At 31.6% G+C, this 17,970-nt stretch overlaps 1 protein-coding gene across 1 annotated transcript; it reads left to right on the top strand.

Moving 5' to 3' along the window:
- Positions 1–8,307: 8,307 nt before the first annotated feature.
- Positions 8,308–11,103, top strand: LOC107951113 (putative DUF21 domain-containing protein At3g13070, chloroplastic). The gene is made up of 2 exons (XM_016886046.2): positions 8,308–9,287; positions 10,621–11,103. The coding sequence occupies exons 1-2, from the start codon at positions 9,018–9,020 to the stop codon at positions 10,651–10,653; spliced, it is 303 nt and encodes a 100-aa protein (XP_016741535.1). The 5' UTR covers positions 8,308–9,017; the 3' UTR covers positions 10,654–11,103.
- Positions 11,104–17,970: the final 6,867 nt, after the last annotated feature.

Raw genomic sequence — 17,970 nt, 5'->3', positions numbered from 1 at the left:
ACTTCTATACAAGTTCAGGGAAGAGGAAACCTGGTCAAATCATTATTTTCAGGGATGGGGTTAGCAAGTCTCAATTCAATTAAGTTTTGATCAAGTTATTGAGGCTTGCAAGTTCCTTGACGAGTAGTGGAACCCTAAAGATTGTGGTTATTGTTGTACGAAAACCCATCATACCAAGTTTTTTCAGCAAGGATCTCCTGACAATGTGCTACATGGTACTGTCATTGACAAAAAAGTATGCCATCCAAAGAATAATGATTTCTACCTTGGTACCCATGCTGGAATGATTGGAATCACGAGGCAGACCCACTATCATGTTCTCTTAGACCAAGCTAGGTTTTCAGCTGATGATCTGCAAGAGTTTGTTCATTCTCTATCCTATATGTATCAAAGGAGAACCACAGCCATATTTTTTGTGGCTCCTATTTGCTACGCTCATTTGGCAGCTTCATAGTTGGGGGCAATTTATGAAGATTAGGGATGCTTCAGAAACATCATCGAGTCATGGTGGGATGTATGCTCTGGGAGTAATCTCTGTACCTCAGCTTTTCAGGTTGAAGGATAAAGTCAGCAACTTCATTCTTGTCTGCTGAGAATCATTGAACCATCTTTTTGTAGGGTTTGATAAACAACAGCCAAGACTGCTGCTGGGACAATCCCTTTCTCAGGGGTTTATGAATCAAGATTTTTCCTCCAAGCTTAATGGAGTCAAAAATTGAATACCTCTAGTAAACTTAAATTGAAAGTATTCATCCTAAGCAAATGTACCAAGAATGGATGACACAGACTTATGACAAAGAAGGTTCGTCCAAAAGAAATTCATAAATGAAACCTTGTGCTGAAAGAGATCCTTCCCATGCAAAAGGATGCCGAATTGGGAAGGGCCATATGTTGCGAAGAGGGCTTTCTCTAGAGGTGCACTGATTTTGACAAGAAATGGATAGGAAGAATTTATCTGATCCAGTGAATTCAAACTCGATCAAGGAGTACTTTGTCTGAAGGAGAAGGGAAGCCAAAATGAAAACCCGCAAAGGGCACTTTGGGACTTCTATTTCAAAAAAAAGGAAAAAAGAAAAGAAAAAGATAAAAAAATATATAAAAAGAAAAAAGAGAAAAAAGAAAAAATGGAGAGGCCAAGGTGAAAACCCGCAAAGGGCGCCTTGAGACCAAAGGGGTTTTGAGAAGAAAACTCGAAAGGGCAGCTCAAATTTGGAAAGTCATGCACTGACCTTGCTATACCGGATTCGATGAGAAGTGAAGTATGTTACATATCGAGGCATCAACGAATTACTTTGGATCTTTTAAACACATGTTGAACTCAAAAAAGTCTTCATGGAGCTGGTGTATAGACGCTCAAGCGGCGATATCTAGGGCATCTGATTTTTGTCCTATTTACTATCTTTGGATTCTTTTTCTTCGCAAATATATGTTCTCAGGTTAATCTTTTTGCATTTCTTCCAATAATTTATCCAAATCTAATTATCCTCAGGATTAATTTATTTATCTCTCATTATTCATAAAGCATGTTGCATTGAAATAATGATAGATGAACTAAAATATCTTCACAAATGAAGTTTTACATATTACTCTGGAAATTTCTAGATAATACAAGAAACTGAAACAAGAAAATTGTTTAAGGAATTCTCATATGTATGGGTTGGAGATACTCGTGAGGTTTTCTTCTTCAGTCCAAAAGGTGGTTGGACGTTTTAAGTAATATTGATCTTAAGAAAGGATCATTTCATAAACATCTTCAGTGGGTCGTAACATTCGGGGAATGGTACGGTAGACCAAATTGATGGAGAAGATTCGAGGCATACGAGCAGAGTATGATTGATATGTCGAAAAGAACGATGTGAAAAGCTCGATAGATGAATGAGTGATGACGTCCAAAATAGGAGTTATTTTCATAAACATTTTGCATCATAATATGTTTAATTAGGAGCATTTGACTCATTTCGATCATGGCATCTTAATTATTTGGCATAAACATAAATTCCAGGAAATCAATTCTATAGGTGGATTCCCCAGTGGACAATGTAGCAAGATTGATTGAAAATTACAAAATTTAGCACCTTAATCCCCTAAGCAGTAAGGTAACAGGTTAAATTTGCAGATCTTATCTCCCTAAGCAGTAGTGGAGCAGATCGAAGACTCGCCTTAATCCCCTAAGCAGTAGGGTAACAGGTTAAATTTGCGGATCTTATCTCCCTAAGCAGTAGTGGAGCAGATCGAAGACTCGCCTTAATCCCCTAAGTGGTAGGGTAACAGGTTAAATTTACAGATCTTATCTCCCTAAGCAGTAGTGGAGCAGATCGAAGACTCGCCTTAATCCCCTAAGCAGTAGGGTAACAGGTTCGCAGATTTTATCTCCCTAAGCAGTAGTGGAGCAGATCAACGACGACTCACCTTAATCCCCTAAGCAATAGGGTAACAGGTTAAATTTGCAGATCTTATCTCCCTAAGCAGTAGTGGAGCAGATCGACGACTCGCCTTAATCCCCTAAGCAGTAGGGTAACAGGTCAAAACTGCAGATCTTATCTCCCTAAACAGTAGTGGAGCAGATCGAAGATGCGCCTTAACCCCCTAAGCAGTAGGGTAACAGGTTAAAGTATAGCAGATCTAGCCTTCAAATGTTTATACTGAAGCAGATCCAAGATGGTTTGGTATCCTTGTGCTTACAAGGAGCAAATCGAAGACATAGCTGATTTGGCTTTCACGTGCTTACGTTGAAGCAAATCTAAGATGATTTGACATCTCTGTATTGTCAGAGAACAAATCAAAGTCTGGCATCTCCACTTCGATGGAGAACAGATACATAGCAGATCCAGCCTTCAGATGTTTATACTGAAGCAGATCCAAGATGGTTTGGTATCCTTGTGCTTACAAGGAGCAAATCGAAGACATAGCTGATTTGGCTTTCACGTGTTTACGATGAAGCAAATCTAAGATGATTTGGCATCTCTGTATTGTCAGAGAACAAATCAAAGTTTGGCATCTCCACTTTGACGGAGAACATATACATAGCAGATCTAACCTTCGGATGTTTATACTGAAGTAGATCCAAGATGGTTTGGCATCCTTGTGCTTACAAGGAGCAAATCGAAGACATAGCTGATTTGGCTTTCACGTGCTTACGTTGGAGCAAATCTAAGATGATTTGGCATCTCTGTATTGTCAGAGAACAAATCGAAGAAGCAGATTTGGCGTCTTTGTGTTCGGCAGAGAGCAGATCGAAGATATCAACATGACAATACTGACTTTGCAAGGAGCAGATTAAGGACCATGAAGTCTGAAACTGATGAGACCGGGCAAAATGGGTCCTTTTATAGTCTTTGTTCTACTCTCGTTACACGACAATGAGCAAAGAGGGGCAGCTGTAATAGCCCATTTTTGCCCGGCCCATTTCAGTATTTAAAATAATAAACCCCCAAAAAATAAAAATAAAACAAAGTCCAAGTCCAGTACAAAATTACAAACATATAATTTGGCCCAATCGGAATGGCCCATTACTTGAAAAGATTTAAGGTCTATCTACAAGCTTGACTTATATGGAAATATAATCTTCAATGATATGCAATCTTAGATATGATACAATCTTAGATATGATTGCAATCTTAGAAGATATGATTTTGTAATCTTAGAGATTTAATATGTAGATACCTTTTAATCTTAACCGTTGATGTAATTGATCTGTACTGTTGAATTTGAGGACGTTCAACTATAAATAGAGGCATCTTCCTTCATTGTAAATCACTGGAGTTTTGGGAAGCAATAAGAATTCTTGAGAGCATTCACTCAAATTTCTCTCCCTCTTGCATTCTTACTCTCTGTGGTTTGATCTTATTTTATTCTTCGTCTATCTTAGTTTTTCAACCTTTTTTTTTATTTTAATTTCTTCATTTTTTGAAATATGTATATTTATTCCTATCTTTTATACATTTGATTATGTATTTTATATATTATAATATTTAACCTTTTTATATAGTTTATTTTCAAATATATATTTTCTATGCATGCATATCTATTATATTATTATTTCATGTATTTTGAACTATTGCATTATATTTTTATAATTTGTAAATGTTCTATTTATTCATTTTTTTTAGTGTATGTCATTTATCTCATTTGTGCATAGTTTCATTTTTTTTATATGCTATATTTAATTATTTCTTTTATGTGCTATTTTATGATATATATTATTGTATAATTTTTGCATGTATTATGTTTTTTTTTAGTTTACTCATGTTTTTATTTGTTTATTATCTTATATTTACCCTAGTATGATTTTTTTTATTAAACGTATGTTCATGTTATTTAGTTTTGTCTTAATTATATTATTTATGTTTGTATGGAAATGTTAGAATATTTTGTACATATATGCTTCATGATGCATTAATATGTCATCCTAAAACGTCATTTAAAATAATATTCCAATGTTTTTTAAAAAAAATAAAAGGCAATGCTTGATGTTTGGAAACTTCGAGAAAGGTAGTGCCCTAACTTACTGGGTTGCGACTTTTCTCCTTGAATTCGAATAATGAAGCACCCTTCTAAGTGATTTTGAGTTTTCAAAACTTAAACAATTATTTCGAGATTTCAAAACATAGTGTCCTAACTTACTGGATATGGCATTTTGTTGTTTCGAGATAGAAATTTTCGAAAGACGAGCTTAGTTTCGAAGGTTTTAAAATGTTGCGTCCTAACTTACTGGATGTGATGTTTTAACTCGTTCGAAATAAGTGAGCCTTAGTTTTCAAAATTGAGACATTCTAATTAAAAGAGGTTTGCATCTTAAAACTTTTAAATTTCCGATATTAAAGACATTTGATAATCAATTAGGTACCAATTTTCGGGCGTTACGAGGGTGCTAACCCTTCCTCGTACGTAACCGACTCCTGAATCCGTTTTCTCGACTTTTGTAGACCAAAATTAATGTTTTAAAACAAAACATTTTATAAGGTGATCCAATCACACCTAAAAAGATTGGTGGCGACTCCCGTTTTCGTTTTTCTTAAAGTCGATTCTCATTTTCCAAAACTTGATTTAAAAATGGTTTCGACACCAGGAATGGACTGCAGATTGCTTATATTTGTAACACGCTAACCATGATCAATATCTATGCTCCCACTTGAAAGGGTGTTAAAGAATGTGCAAATTTGTATAGTACAATTAAAGGAGATTACATAGTGAATTTATAAGAATTAGATTTGATTAGATTTTTTCTTTCATTTTATAATAAACCCTAATATGTATGTGTGTATATATGTATTCTTTGATAGATCAATATACAACAAAGTTATTCTATTTCTTCATTTTTTTTTATTTCTTCTTTCATTCTATTATTTTGTTTGAATATCTTTTATCGATTTGGCTTTTATTCTCTTTTTTTTTAGCTAAATTTGGCCTCAAACCTTTTAAAAGGAGTGAAATTTAACCATCATCCTTTAAAAAAACTAGAATGATATTTTTTAGTAATGATACTAACTAAAACATTAAAATTTTAAACATGTTAGCCCACATGCCAATCTACATGTATTTCATGCTAATTTTTTTTAATATTCCTAAACTTTTTATATAATTTTTTAAAAATTTTGAATTGATTTTTTTAATATTTTTATAAATTTTATATTATTTATTGAAATGGTATATAAGACAAATAGTATCACGTCAATATGAAATATATGTGGACTGTCATATGGGTTGCCATGTCAACATCGTTAAAAAATTAATGTTCTAATCAACATTTCCATTAAAAAAATTATTTGACTCTTTTAATAGATTAATGACTAAATTTAGCTAAAATAAAAATAAAATTGATATTATATATAAATGTTAATGGTTATATTTATCACTATGCCTATACAAAACAACTATAAGATCTACGTAGTGACATAGTGGTGGCTTAATCACCATTTCATTATTGGAAGTTTTCTTCAAATCATTATCAAGAAAGTTAAGTTGCCAACTACTATTATGAGAAATGCTTACAAATTCAAGAAAAAGGTAGATTAGAGTTTAAAGAAAATGAATACAGTTAGAAAGGTCAAAACCCAAGAATGTCAAGGAACGACAACATTAGCTTTTAAAACCACTAAATAAGCACAGAAAAATATGAAGGCCAAACTACCATGGTTTTGAAGAAAAAAGAATAAATCCAACATCACACAATTTTAGAAGAAAACAATATCACAAAAACGCAAAGAAACGAGGTTCAACTATGGTGTCTTTTGCATCCACTGAAAAATACCAAAATATCACATTGTTGTACATAATATATATTATGTGTAGTATATTTTCAAATAAATAACTTATTATAAAATTTTGTGTTTATATATAAAATATATATTTATATATTCACCAAAATCATCATAATTATATATAATATGGATAGATATACAACTATAAATATATTATGTTATGGGCCAAAATGAAAGTCAAAAATCGGTCAACAACGGTCACTTATTTGAAATTCAATTAATTTCATATTCTTTTTAATTTAGTTGTAAACGCTGGGTTTTGAACCCGTTTAATAATACGGTACATTTTGGGGGGAAGGTTATCAAGGGTAGAGGGACCTATTAATGAAACGAGGAGCTTTGGGCCTGTTATGACAGCTGTGAGAATCTGTTCTCTCTCCTTTTTAACCACTTACCTGACATAGGAGGTGGTTATGAAAAGAATTGGTTTTCCTCGTATTCTCTCTCTCTTCTCTCTCGTGCTCTGTCCTCTCTTCCTACTCTTTTTCTATTAAATTCTCTTTCTGAATTTTTCGACGGTAACAAGGGCATCAAAGCTGCAGTAATTCTGATGGTCGGTGACAAAATTACGACGAGGTTGCAAAAGGACATGGGGCTTATGCAATAGGATCTTTCTCAATTGCAAATCAACCTAGCAAAGGTTGATGCTCGAATAGACTCTCGTCTCAAGGAGTTTCATGAGGAGATAAAAGGGGACATTCGAGCCGAGCTTCAAAATGTTTTTGAGCAGTACATAGGGCATGTGCCAACAACTGCTCATGGTTCATCTGCAGACAAAGGTAAAGGGATACTTCGTGATACACCTCAACAATTTCCACCAAATTAATACCTATTGTTATCTCCTATGGTTGAATCTGGCCATTTGGGCGAGGGTTAGTACGTTGGACTCAGCGGGAAGAAATTTCAAGTTTGAGTGCCCACGTTTTGATGGTAGGGATTTCAGAGGATTGTAGTCTAGCTAGAACAGTTAAATTGTTATTCCATGAATCTAGAGATCGTAAAAGTTCAAAATACCAATGTCGAAAGGCTCAAAGGATTAAATGGAAACAATTACAGACGATTGAAGACTTATTCCCAATTGACAATAGCAAAAATTGCATATTAGCTATCTACTCCATATTGGAGTGATACATCACAAATGGACTTAAAAGACTGTATTCCTAAATGACGAGTTGGATGAAGGAATCTATATTGATCAACTCGAAAATTACTGAATTCTTAGTCAAAAGAATAAGGAACGTAAACTACATAAATTTCTTTATAATCTTAACAAAACTTGTAGCTTATAATCAAATAAGTGAAAAAAACATTATGCATACTTTTGATGAGCTTGCCTAAGCAAGCAGAAAAGTCAAATGCTACTTCTTATGGGTTAACTAATAAAATCCTAAAGTACTCACTATATACAAGATGCAGCGCATAGCCTTCTAATGCATTATCTTTCAGATATAAGACTAACTTTGTGGTGAGAAAATATTACTTTACGTTTTACTTTCATTTTAAAAGTTGTAGTCTTGGCTATTTTACTATATATCAATCTATTTTATTATATATCAATTAAAGAACGAGACATAACCTAGAGTTTTATTTGAAATAAGTAAAGAATTGTTATATATAATATACAGTGTATTTTCAAATAAATAACTTACCTAAAAAATGTGCAGAGACAATTGTATTGTTCAGTTGTTTAGAGCACTCATGTGATAAGCAGGAAGCCTTGAGTTCGACTTTCAATAAGAATAAAAATATTCATTTTTTTAACAAAATATATAGCATATACAATAAAAATATATTATTCATATGTGAAAGGGAAAGAGAGATTATACCATTATTTCAAATGACATCAATTTTTTAAATTATTTATTAGACATTTCCTTTTTAGCCAAATACATATAAGGGTTTGGTGATAACAAATTTGAATAACCATATCTACTTCATAAACTTCCAAACATTAACAGCATGTTTGGTTGGCTGTATTATCTATGCATTACAGCTCAATTCAGTGGACCCATTATTAAACTATTGCTTGGTTGGGTGTAATAAGCTTTTACAGCTCTATTCCATACAGGCTTATTCAGGGCAAAAATGCTGTTTAGCATTCGGTGATCTCCCCACAAAATGACGATTCAGGAAATGGGTGGGTAAGAAATTAGTTAAAGCTTTCAATTTTACCCTCACCATTATCCTTTCTTTCACGCGTCTGAAATATTTTCCTTTCTTTTTCATGCTTCTTCCTTCCACTGTAATATCAACAAATTCCCAATTTATCAATTTAAACCTTTTTTTTATCCCATTTCCTCCGAACCCAGTCTGTATTTTCTCTTCTTATTCAACTCTTTCTCTCTTCAATATATTGCCATCCCACTTGCAGCTAACTAGAATCATTCCTTCACCAAACGACTCTTCCTTTGAAACCTGAAAATCCCTTCTTCTTCTTTTTGGCTTAAACAAGTTTCGATCTTCTTTTTTTTTTTTAATTATTGATTTATTCTTATTGATAAAAATGGCACTTGAATCCTCAATTTTCAGTCGACCTATTTTTATTTATTCAACAAATTCCTCATCTTTCATGTTTTTTAATCGAAATTTGAAGAACCAATCAAAGTTTTTACCTAAAACCAATCACTACCCAGCTCCTGTTATATCCACCTGTTCAAACCCCCAAGCTTTCAAAGCTTTTGGATTCCCTAAAAATGGTAGTTTTGGTCACGTGGGATCGTTGAAGGAAGAAAATAAAGGTGTGAGGAATGATAAAAAATGGTTTTGGTGAAAAGGGGTATTTTGGTGGCAATGGTTTGTGATGTATTGGTGTTTGGATGCAAAAGAGTTTTTCCTGTAGACGGAGTGGCTAATGCTGGTTATGGAGTTATTGGGCAGTGCATATTGTTGTTGAGGAATGCTTGGCCTAAGGCATCTATGATTCTTAAAGTGTTTAAGGAACAAGATCTGGTTTTGACAATTTTTTTGGGTCTTTCAGCTTTCTTCTCGATGGCAGAGACTGCTATAACTACATTATGGCCTTGGAAGGTAATGATTTCTTTGACCCTAGGTTTGATAGCTTTTATACTTATAAATGCATATTTGTTGTTATGGAAATTAACATGAATAGGATATGGATTGTTGCAAGTTGAAAAGAATGTAGATGCTTTAGTCAGTTTATAAATACCATCTTATGTTACCAACTCTTTATGCCTGTGTTTGACACATATATGGACACAAATATGTAGTATCATTGTTCAAATATATGGAAAAACTTCGAAAAAAATGAGTATACCTATACTCATATCCAATGCTCACTTATCTTAGTATTATAGATTTTGTCTTTTGATTTTCATTTTTGTGACTGTTATGCAGATTCCTTGTTGATTTGAGATATCTGGCTTAAGTTAATATAAGATTAAATTTTGGTTTGCCATGTGAACATTCTATATGAACTCCATTGCTTATTATTAGTTTATCATGGTTGAATTTGGATGATAATCATCTCTTCTAGATATGAGCTTAATCATTGTAACTTATAAAAGGAAGCAAACTGTTAATGGTGAGAAACAAAGGAAGAAAGATAGATGGAACCACCTTAGAGTGAAAAGGGAGAAGAAAGGTGAGTGAAAGAAGGAAAACAAAGAAAAAGAATAATAGAGAAAAATAATTTATAGAATAAGCCAGAGAACAACTTAAAAGTATTTACTATTTCAACTATTAAATCTAAGTCTACATTGATTAAGTAGTATTGCATTTTGGTCAAACCATTAGGCAAGCCTTTTGAAGTAGTATCGATTAAGTAGTATTGCATTTTGATTAAGTAGTATTGTATTTTTGGATGGTTTATGTGATGAAGAAGCTATATTAGAACTGGATTGTAGAACTGTATTTTTTGATGGTTTACATTAGATTCATGCTTGAGACATCTTATGGAGGTCAAGGATCAAAGTCCCATAATGTTTGAGTTCAGTTAGGTTTTCATTTCAATTTCCTTTTTTATAGAACTTGTCTGGAGGTAGCATGGAATTTATTCTTTGATTTCTTTTTCCCCTTGCTGCTCAGAGTCATCTGTGACTACATTTTGTTTTATTTTGTTGTTGGCACCTGTGTTCGAGTCTTATATTTTACACTTCCATTAGCATATTTTTGGTGAATCCCTTCTTCACCAGGCTAAGGTTCAGTTGTTAAGGAAGATATTAAATTTTCAACTAAAATTTTTTTGGCCAAATTTCTCTCCTCTCACCCTTTTCTCTCTCTTATTTTCCTGGTATTATAGTTTATTTTCTTAAATTTTACATTGTTGTGATGTTGTCTATGGAAATGATTTAATAACGATTCTGCAAAATGAGGGATGGAGACTTTGAGGCCTGTTTTACAGAAGTTATACATGACAAAGGCTTCTGCATATTGAGATGCTCTTAAGAGTTTCATAGAAGGACATCAAGAAGGTATCCAGCAGATTATGGATAAAAAGGAATATTCTTCTAAAGCACATCAAGAAGGCAATACTGATAAAAATTCAACTTGATGGCTAATAAGTGCATAATCGGAGATGCATGTGAGTACTTCTCCAGCATACCTATTGTAGATACAAGTTTAGAGATTTGGTGAAGCTAGGTTGGCATGAAATCACAAGAATGATACATGTCCTGAGAATTTTCCTATATTGAGAAAGTGACCTTTAAAAACTAAAAATATAATGGGAATCTCCATTGACAATGGTGATGCTATTTCCTTCTTGTCATTTGATGTTTATTAATTTTTGTTGTAGTTTAATATTCAACGTGCTTGAGCTTGGAGAAATGTAAAAGAACCTTAATGCTTTATGTCTTTGTTAAGTGCAACTCAAGAATTATTTAGATATCTGCTGCCAGCTACTTGATGATCTAGTCTGATGAATGAGTTTCAGTCTGTTCATTTTTGCTATTTCTAGTGTCAATACATTAAATTTGTTAATCAAAATTTGAGGTGATGTGAATGTGGTTAGTTATTTCTTTGCTGCTCGTGAATTAGTAAAATAGTTTCATATGTTAATTATTGATGCTCTTGAGTAAATTCAGTTTGGTAAATGGATTCGATCTGTTGTGGAATATATTGTCTTGGATCAGAGTAGCTCTTGAATTATTTTCTATTGCTCTTTATCTGCTCGATAGTTTGTTTTTTTAGAGCTTTTTGTTACTTAAAGGTACCAAGATTGCTTTAGAAGGATTCACACGCATTGTGTGTTTGAGATCTCAATGGATGATCTTCAAGGAGAATGTGTTCATTATTTTCCACTACTTCATACTTCATGTGGTGCTATATAGAACAATCATGTTTCATCATCTAATTAATGCCACAAGTTCGAATATGTAAGGTGGATCAATTTCTGAACCATCTTATATATGGTATGGTATGGTCAATGAAAGCAAAAATGCTAATGTTATTGTGGCGTCTTTGCTGTGTGTGAAAAGCTAGTATTCTAACCGTCTAGCTTCCATGTTTTTTGTTCTAACTCTAACGAACTTAGTTATGTTGGTGAAAAGTTAATTGCTTAATAGATTAGCTACGAAAAGCTTATCTAGCTTTCAAAAATAGTTTATATGTATGTGGTGTTTAACATTTTTTCTATCACAATTAAATGAAATGAAAATGTGAAATGTAACATTATAATGTTCATTATAGGTAACAAAGTATCAATTAAAATTATTACTTAACTCATAAATTAACATTTAAATTATATCATTATTTCTATTTTAGTGTCAAGATTTTTTTAATCACAAGCTATTTATACTTCTAATACTTTGTTTTTTTTAATTATAGAATAATTAAATTATTTGTTTCATTAATGATATTTTAGGACATTAAATATGTATTGCAGTTTAAAAATAATAAAGTAGATTATATATTATTTTTATAATATTATATATTATGATTTTTTAATTCATATAATAATAATTATATTAAGAATATTATTAAATTATATATTATTTTATAAAATTGTGTTTAATAATAATTATATTAAAATATGATTAAATTATTTATTTTTATTTTTATTAAAACATATTTAACAATAAATTTGTTAAAATTTAATAACAATAACAATAATCATCTACCTAAACAAATTCTGTTAAAGGTACCTTGGTCATTTAAGTCTTTTTCCTTATACTATTACAACATCTATTCCATTCAACCAAACAAAAGAATGCTATTACAACTCTATTCCATTCCATTCAACCAAACAATTGAATTACTAATTACAGATCTATTCCATTACAGCTCTATTCAATTACAACCCTATTCAATTATAGTCTTATTCCATTATAGTGAACCAAACATACGGTAAAAGTTATAACTTTTTGGAGAAGGCACTTAGACATCTATAGTGTATTATAAATAGAGGCCATAGATTAGAGTTGAAGAATAAATTTTTTAATAAAAAATATTACTACAGAAGATTGTTTCATTCTCTTAAGTTTCTTTGAATTCATTCTAATTTAAAGAATTCACTGTTGCAGTATAAATTGTTCTGCTCGAGATAAATACATTGTATCTTAAGAATAGAGTCAATTTATGTTGAAATACGTGTTGAAGCCCCATATATTTTGAGATATATTTTAAGTTATTTAGGTAGATAAATCTCAATTGAGATTTTTTAAAAATATTTTTTTTTCTTTTAGTAGTTTACTAGAATAAGGGAATTATTTTCCTAGTTATGTTTAAGTTTTTTTTCTATTTAAATTCAGTTCTTTAGTTAACAAAAAAAAACAGTTTTATAATATATTCTCTTGAAAACTTTCATGGCATTTGAACTAGGTTAAATCTCCAGTAACACCATGGTTAAAACAACATTCAATGGAGATAAGAGATCCAACAACCAAATAGAGATAGAAAGTTTTGTTGTTGAATCAACTACCGAGAGTGCAATGACTCCAGGGGCAGAGGCATCTCACCTCTCTTTTCAGCTGGCATCTCACAAACTGAATGGCAAGAATTACCTTAAATGGTCGTAGTCCGCGAAGTTAGCAATTGATGGGTGTGGCAAGCTAAGTCATTTAACTGGAGAATTCGAGCAACCACAAGTGGGTGATCCAGGGATGAGCACGTGGAGGTCAAAAAATTCTATGATAATTGTGTGGCTTATTAATTTCATAGAAGCGTTCATTGGTAAACGTTTTCTTTTTCTCCCGACTGTTAAAGATATTTGGGACGTTGTGAAAGACATCTATTTAGATTTAGAAAACGCTTCACAGATCTTTAAGTTAAAAATAAAACTTTGGAAGGTCAGGCAAAGGGGAAAGGAGATTAGTTTTTATTATAACGAGATGATGTCTATTTGGAAAGAACTAGATCAATGTTATAATGATGAATATGAGTGTCCTAGAGATAGTGTAAAAGTTATAAAAAAAAAGAAGAGAGTGAGCGAACTTATTTATTTCTGACTAGTTTAAATAGAGAATTTGATGAAATGATATCTCAGATCCTAAGGAAAAAATTGCTTCCAACAATCCATAAGATTTTTTCTAAGGTTATAAGGGAGGAGACTATGAGAAAAGTAATGTTATGGCCAAGATTTGAAGTTAACGATGATAATTCTACTCTTGTGACTGTTAAAAATGATGATGACAGTAAAAAAAGGAAGAAACCTTAGTGCGACCACTGTAAAAAAATATTGGCACACTCGAAAAATGAGTTGAAAGCTCCATGGGAAACTGACGAATGGGAGAAAGAAGAGTAGCAAAGGTTGTGGTTCACAATCTGGGGATAGCAGAGCTTTCCAAACTACTAATGAAAATCATGAGCAACAAAGTTCCCTGAAAGCGTCTCCATTCACTAAGGAACAACCAGAGCATCTATACAAGCTTTTTCAATCACCATAGTTTCGAATAAATTTTTTCTATTTCTAGCCCATCCAATAGTCCTTGCTCCTTTTCCAAATTAGGTACTAATTTTTCTATTTTTTTCAGTATCAAGCCTTGTAAAACAAACACGTGAATTGTTGATTCTGGAGTTAGTGATCACATGACTCGTAGTCATTTCCATTTTTCAATTCACAATAAAAAGATCAAAATAGCAGATGGGTCGCTTTCGAAAATAGCCAAGAAAGGCACTATTAACATTTCACCTTCTCTGGTTTTATATGATACTTTACATGTGCCAAATCTAGCCTGTAATCTCATACCTATTAGCAAACTATTCCAATCGTAGAATTGTTGTATTATATTTGACTCATCTATGTGTAAAATTCAGGACATGGTCTTGAGAAAAATGATTGACAGTGCTAAAGAATCTGGTGAAATTTATTTCTTTTTTTTATGACGACCATCTTAGTCAGTCGACAACTACTCTATGTTTGAACTATGTTTCTAGATTTGAAAATGTTCTAATTTGTCAATAGGCTTGGACACTCTAATTTTTACTATTCAGGACATTTGTTACTTGATCTGTTTAAGAATAAAAGTCCTTATTCATATCACCGTGAATTTTGTGAATTGGCTAAATTTTATAGGTCATTTTTTTCACCTAAAAAATAAAAAGCTTCCAAAATTTTTTCATTAATTCATAGTGATGTTTGGGGACCTTCAAGAGTCTCAACTTTTTCAATAAAATGTTGATTTGTCAAATTTATTGATGATCATACTCTCATTTATTGGGTGTTTTTATTAAAAAATAAGTTTGAAGTTAAAAATGTGTTTCAATCTTTTTATGCTATGGTGAAAACACATTTTGGTGTAAAAATAAAAATATTTCGAAGTGACAATGGTGGGGAATTTTTTAGTGACCAATTAAACGTTTTCTTAACCGAACATAGAATAATCCACCAAAGCTCTTGTACAAATACACCACAACGAAATAAGATTGCAAAAAGAAAAAATCATCATCTTTTGGAAGTAAATAAAGCATTGATGTTCACTAGTCAGGTACTACGTTATCTTTGGGGAGAGACATTGTTAACGACTACATATTTTATTAATAGAATATTAGTAAAACTCTAAACTATAGAACTCTTTTCAGTCTTTTTAAAGATAACTTTCTTAACTCTAAGTTGATCATAAATTTACCCCTCCGAGTTTTTTGATGTAGTGTTTTTATTCATCTTTACAACCAATGAAAATTAGATTCTGGAGCAAAAAAATGTCTTTGTTGGGTATGCTTCTAATAAAAATGTTACAAATGTTATGATTAGATAATCCATTGATGAGGATGATTCAAACAAATAGCATCTAGCATTGGAGTTTGAGATCAATGACTTGGGTACTTTAAATTACTTCCTTGGAATGGAAGTTGCTCGATCAAAGAAAGGTTTTATGGTTTCTCAAAAAAAAATATGTGATTGATCTTTTAAAGGAGACTGGGGTGAGTGGTTGTCGCCTAGCTGACACACACCAATTGATCCAAATGTAAAATTTTGGAATAAAGAAAGAAGATTAGTTGATAAAGGGCAATACCAGAGATTAGTTGGTAAGTTAATCTACTTATTACATATAAGGCCAAACATAGCTTTTGCAAAAAGCTTAGTGAGTCAATTTATGCACTCCCCAATGGAGGAACATGAAGAAGCAATGTTTTAGATTCTAAGATACTTAAAGATTTTACTTGACAATGGCTTATTCTTCAAGAAATCCGAACAAAGAGGAATTAAAGTTTATACAGATGCAGACTGAGCAGGCTCAATAACAGATTGAAACTCTGCATCAAAGTACTGTACATTTGTTTGGGGAAACTTTGTGACTAGGCGAAGCAAAAAACAAAGTGTTGTAGCAAGTAGTGCAAAGGTTGAATTTAGATCAATGGCTCAAGCAATTTGTGAAATGACGTGGTTTAAAATAATTATGCAAGGAATTTGTAACAAGTAGTTGACTAGAATAAGGGAATTATTTCCCAAGATATGTTGTAAGTCTTTTTTCTATTTAAATTCAATTCATTACTTAATAAAAGAAGAACAGTTTTATTGAATACTTTCTTGAAAATTTTCAATTTGCAACATAGGAAAAATCATTATTCTTAAGATAATTTCTTGAAAGTACCTTCCCTTATTATTTTAATTTTCTGACCCCAACAAAATTACATACAACATATGTTGGTTGCTACCCTGGTTTGTTGTTCTAGTTTTTAAAAACATGATTCTATTTATATAGAAGACGCGCATGTTTAGAAAACGAAAGTTAAGAATGTTATATCATAATCTTTAGTATATTTTACTCTAGTCCTAATATATCTAATTATATTTATTACTCAAACAGATGAAACAAACATGTTTTTTAAGATGAAGACTCAAAATGATAATTTAATCTTAGAATCAAAGAAACTTTGGTTGGAGATAGATTCAAATTCTAGAGTTTGATACATCAAAACTCTTATGGAAGTTCTATCTAAGTTAGAATATATTCATTGAGAGTAACCGAGAGAGATTGGGAGATTAAGAGAGTACAAATTTGTTCGAGTGAAGAAAGTTTTATGTGTGCATTGTTTCTGTAAGCAACCAAGAGAATCTCTTGAGTTGCAAAACTAAACTTTCGAGGGGAAAGCTTAAAGGAAAAGTGATTTAGTCTTTGTACAACAATGAGGTCGCTAAATTGGTAAGTATTAAATCAATGTTAAGACTTAAATCATTTATTGTACTGTGAGAAAGATAGTGGATCATTGCTTTAAGCAAGGCTCTATAGACATAGACTGAGGCCAAACTACGTAAGAAAATCTTGGTGTTCATCTTTTCGTTTTTCGCATCTTTGATTTCGTTGTTGAAACTTCCAAGTATTATTTTAATCATAATTTTTGTTTGCAAAACAAGTACCTTTTTAATCGTTTCTACATATTCCATGCTAAGAAGTACGAACACTTACAAATTCATGAAAAAGGTAGAGTTGGATTTTAAAAAAAATGAATGCGATTAAAAAGCTAAAACATAATAACGCATATGAATGACAATATTAGCTGTTAAAACCACTAAATAGTCATATAAAAATAAGAAGGCCAAACTATCAAATGTTTCAAGAAAAATCAATAAATTCAACATCACAAAATTACAAAAAAAAAGAGCAGTATCATAAGAATGCAAGGAATGAGGTTCTAGAAAATACCCCAAGGATCACATTGTTGTATATAACATATAGTATATATATATAGTATGCCTTCAGGATAAAATTGTGTTTATATATACGAACATATTTAAAAGATAAGTAATCATTTGATACATCTTCTGTGAAGTTCTTTTGACTTCACAAACGGATTGAGGGTGTGACAAATGTCATATATATTTAAATATTTTAAATTTTTTTTTACTACACTTTATAATAAACTTCTTAAACCCTCAATCTGTTTGTGAAATCTAAAAAATTTCACAAACAGTGTATCAAATAATTTTCCTTTATATATTTATCAAAATAGTCGTATTTATATAAAATATATACATGTACAATAATATAAGAAAAGAAGATATGATCGTTGTTACTAACAATTTAATTTTTTAAAATTATTTATTAAACATTTCCTTTTAAGATGAATAAATATGTTGATTTGGTAATAAAAAAATCCAAATAAATGAGTCAACTCGGATAATTTCCAAACACAGTTTTTACTTCTTGGAGGAGGCACTTAGGAATCTGTTGGTACACTATAAATAGAGGCCTTGGATTAGAGCTGTAGAATCCAATTCTGAATCAAGAATACTATTGCAAAACATTCTTTTCCTTAGTTTCTTTGGATTCAATCTGGTAAACAATTCAAGGGTGCAATGCAAATTGTTCTA

Source organism: Gossypium hirsutum, chromosome A02 (assembly GCF_007990345.1).
Source record: "Gossypium hirsutum isolate 1008001.06 chromosome A02, Gossypium_hirsutum_v2.1, whole genome shotgun sequence".
Lineage (NCBI taxonomy): Eukaryota > Viridiplantae > Streptophyta > Magnoliopsida > Malvales > Malvaceae > Gossypium > Gossypium hirsutum.
Note: the sequence above shows the minus strand (reverse complement) of the source record. Positions and strands in the feature narration are given on the sequence as shown.

Bases quoted from the DNA above. Each gene is read 5' to 3' on its own strand.
- LOC107951113 (XM_016886046.2), top strand. From the start codon at position 9,018: ATGGTTTTGGTGAAAAGGGGTATTTTGGTGGCAATGGTTTGTGATGTA. The intron at 9,288-10,620 runs GTAATGATTTCT...CCTGTTTTACAG, and splicing joins CTACATTATGGCCTTGGAAG to AAGTTATACATGACAAAGGC.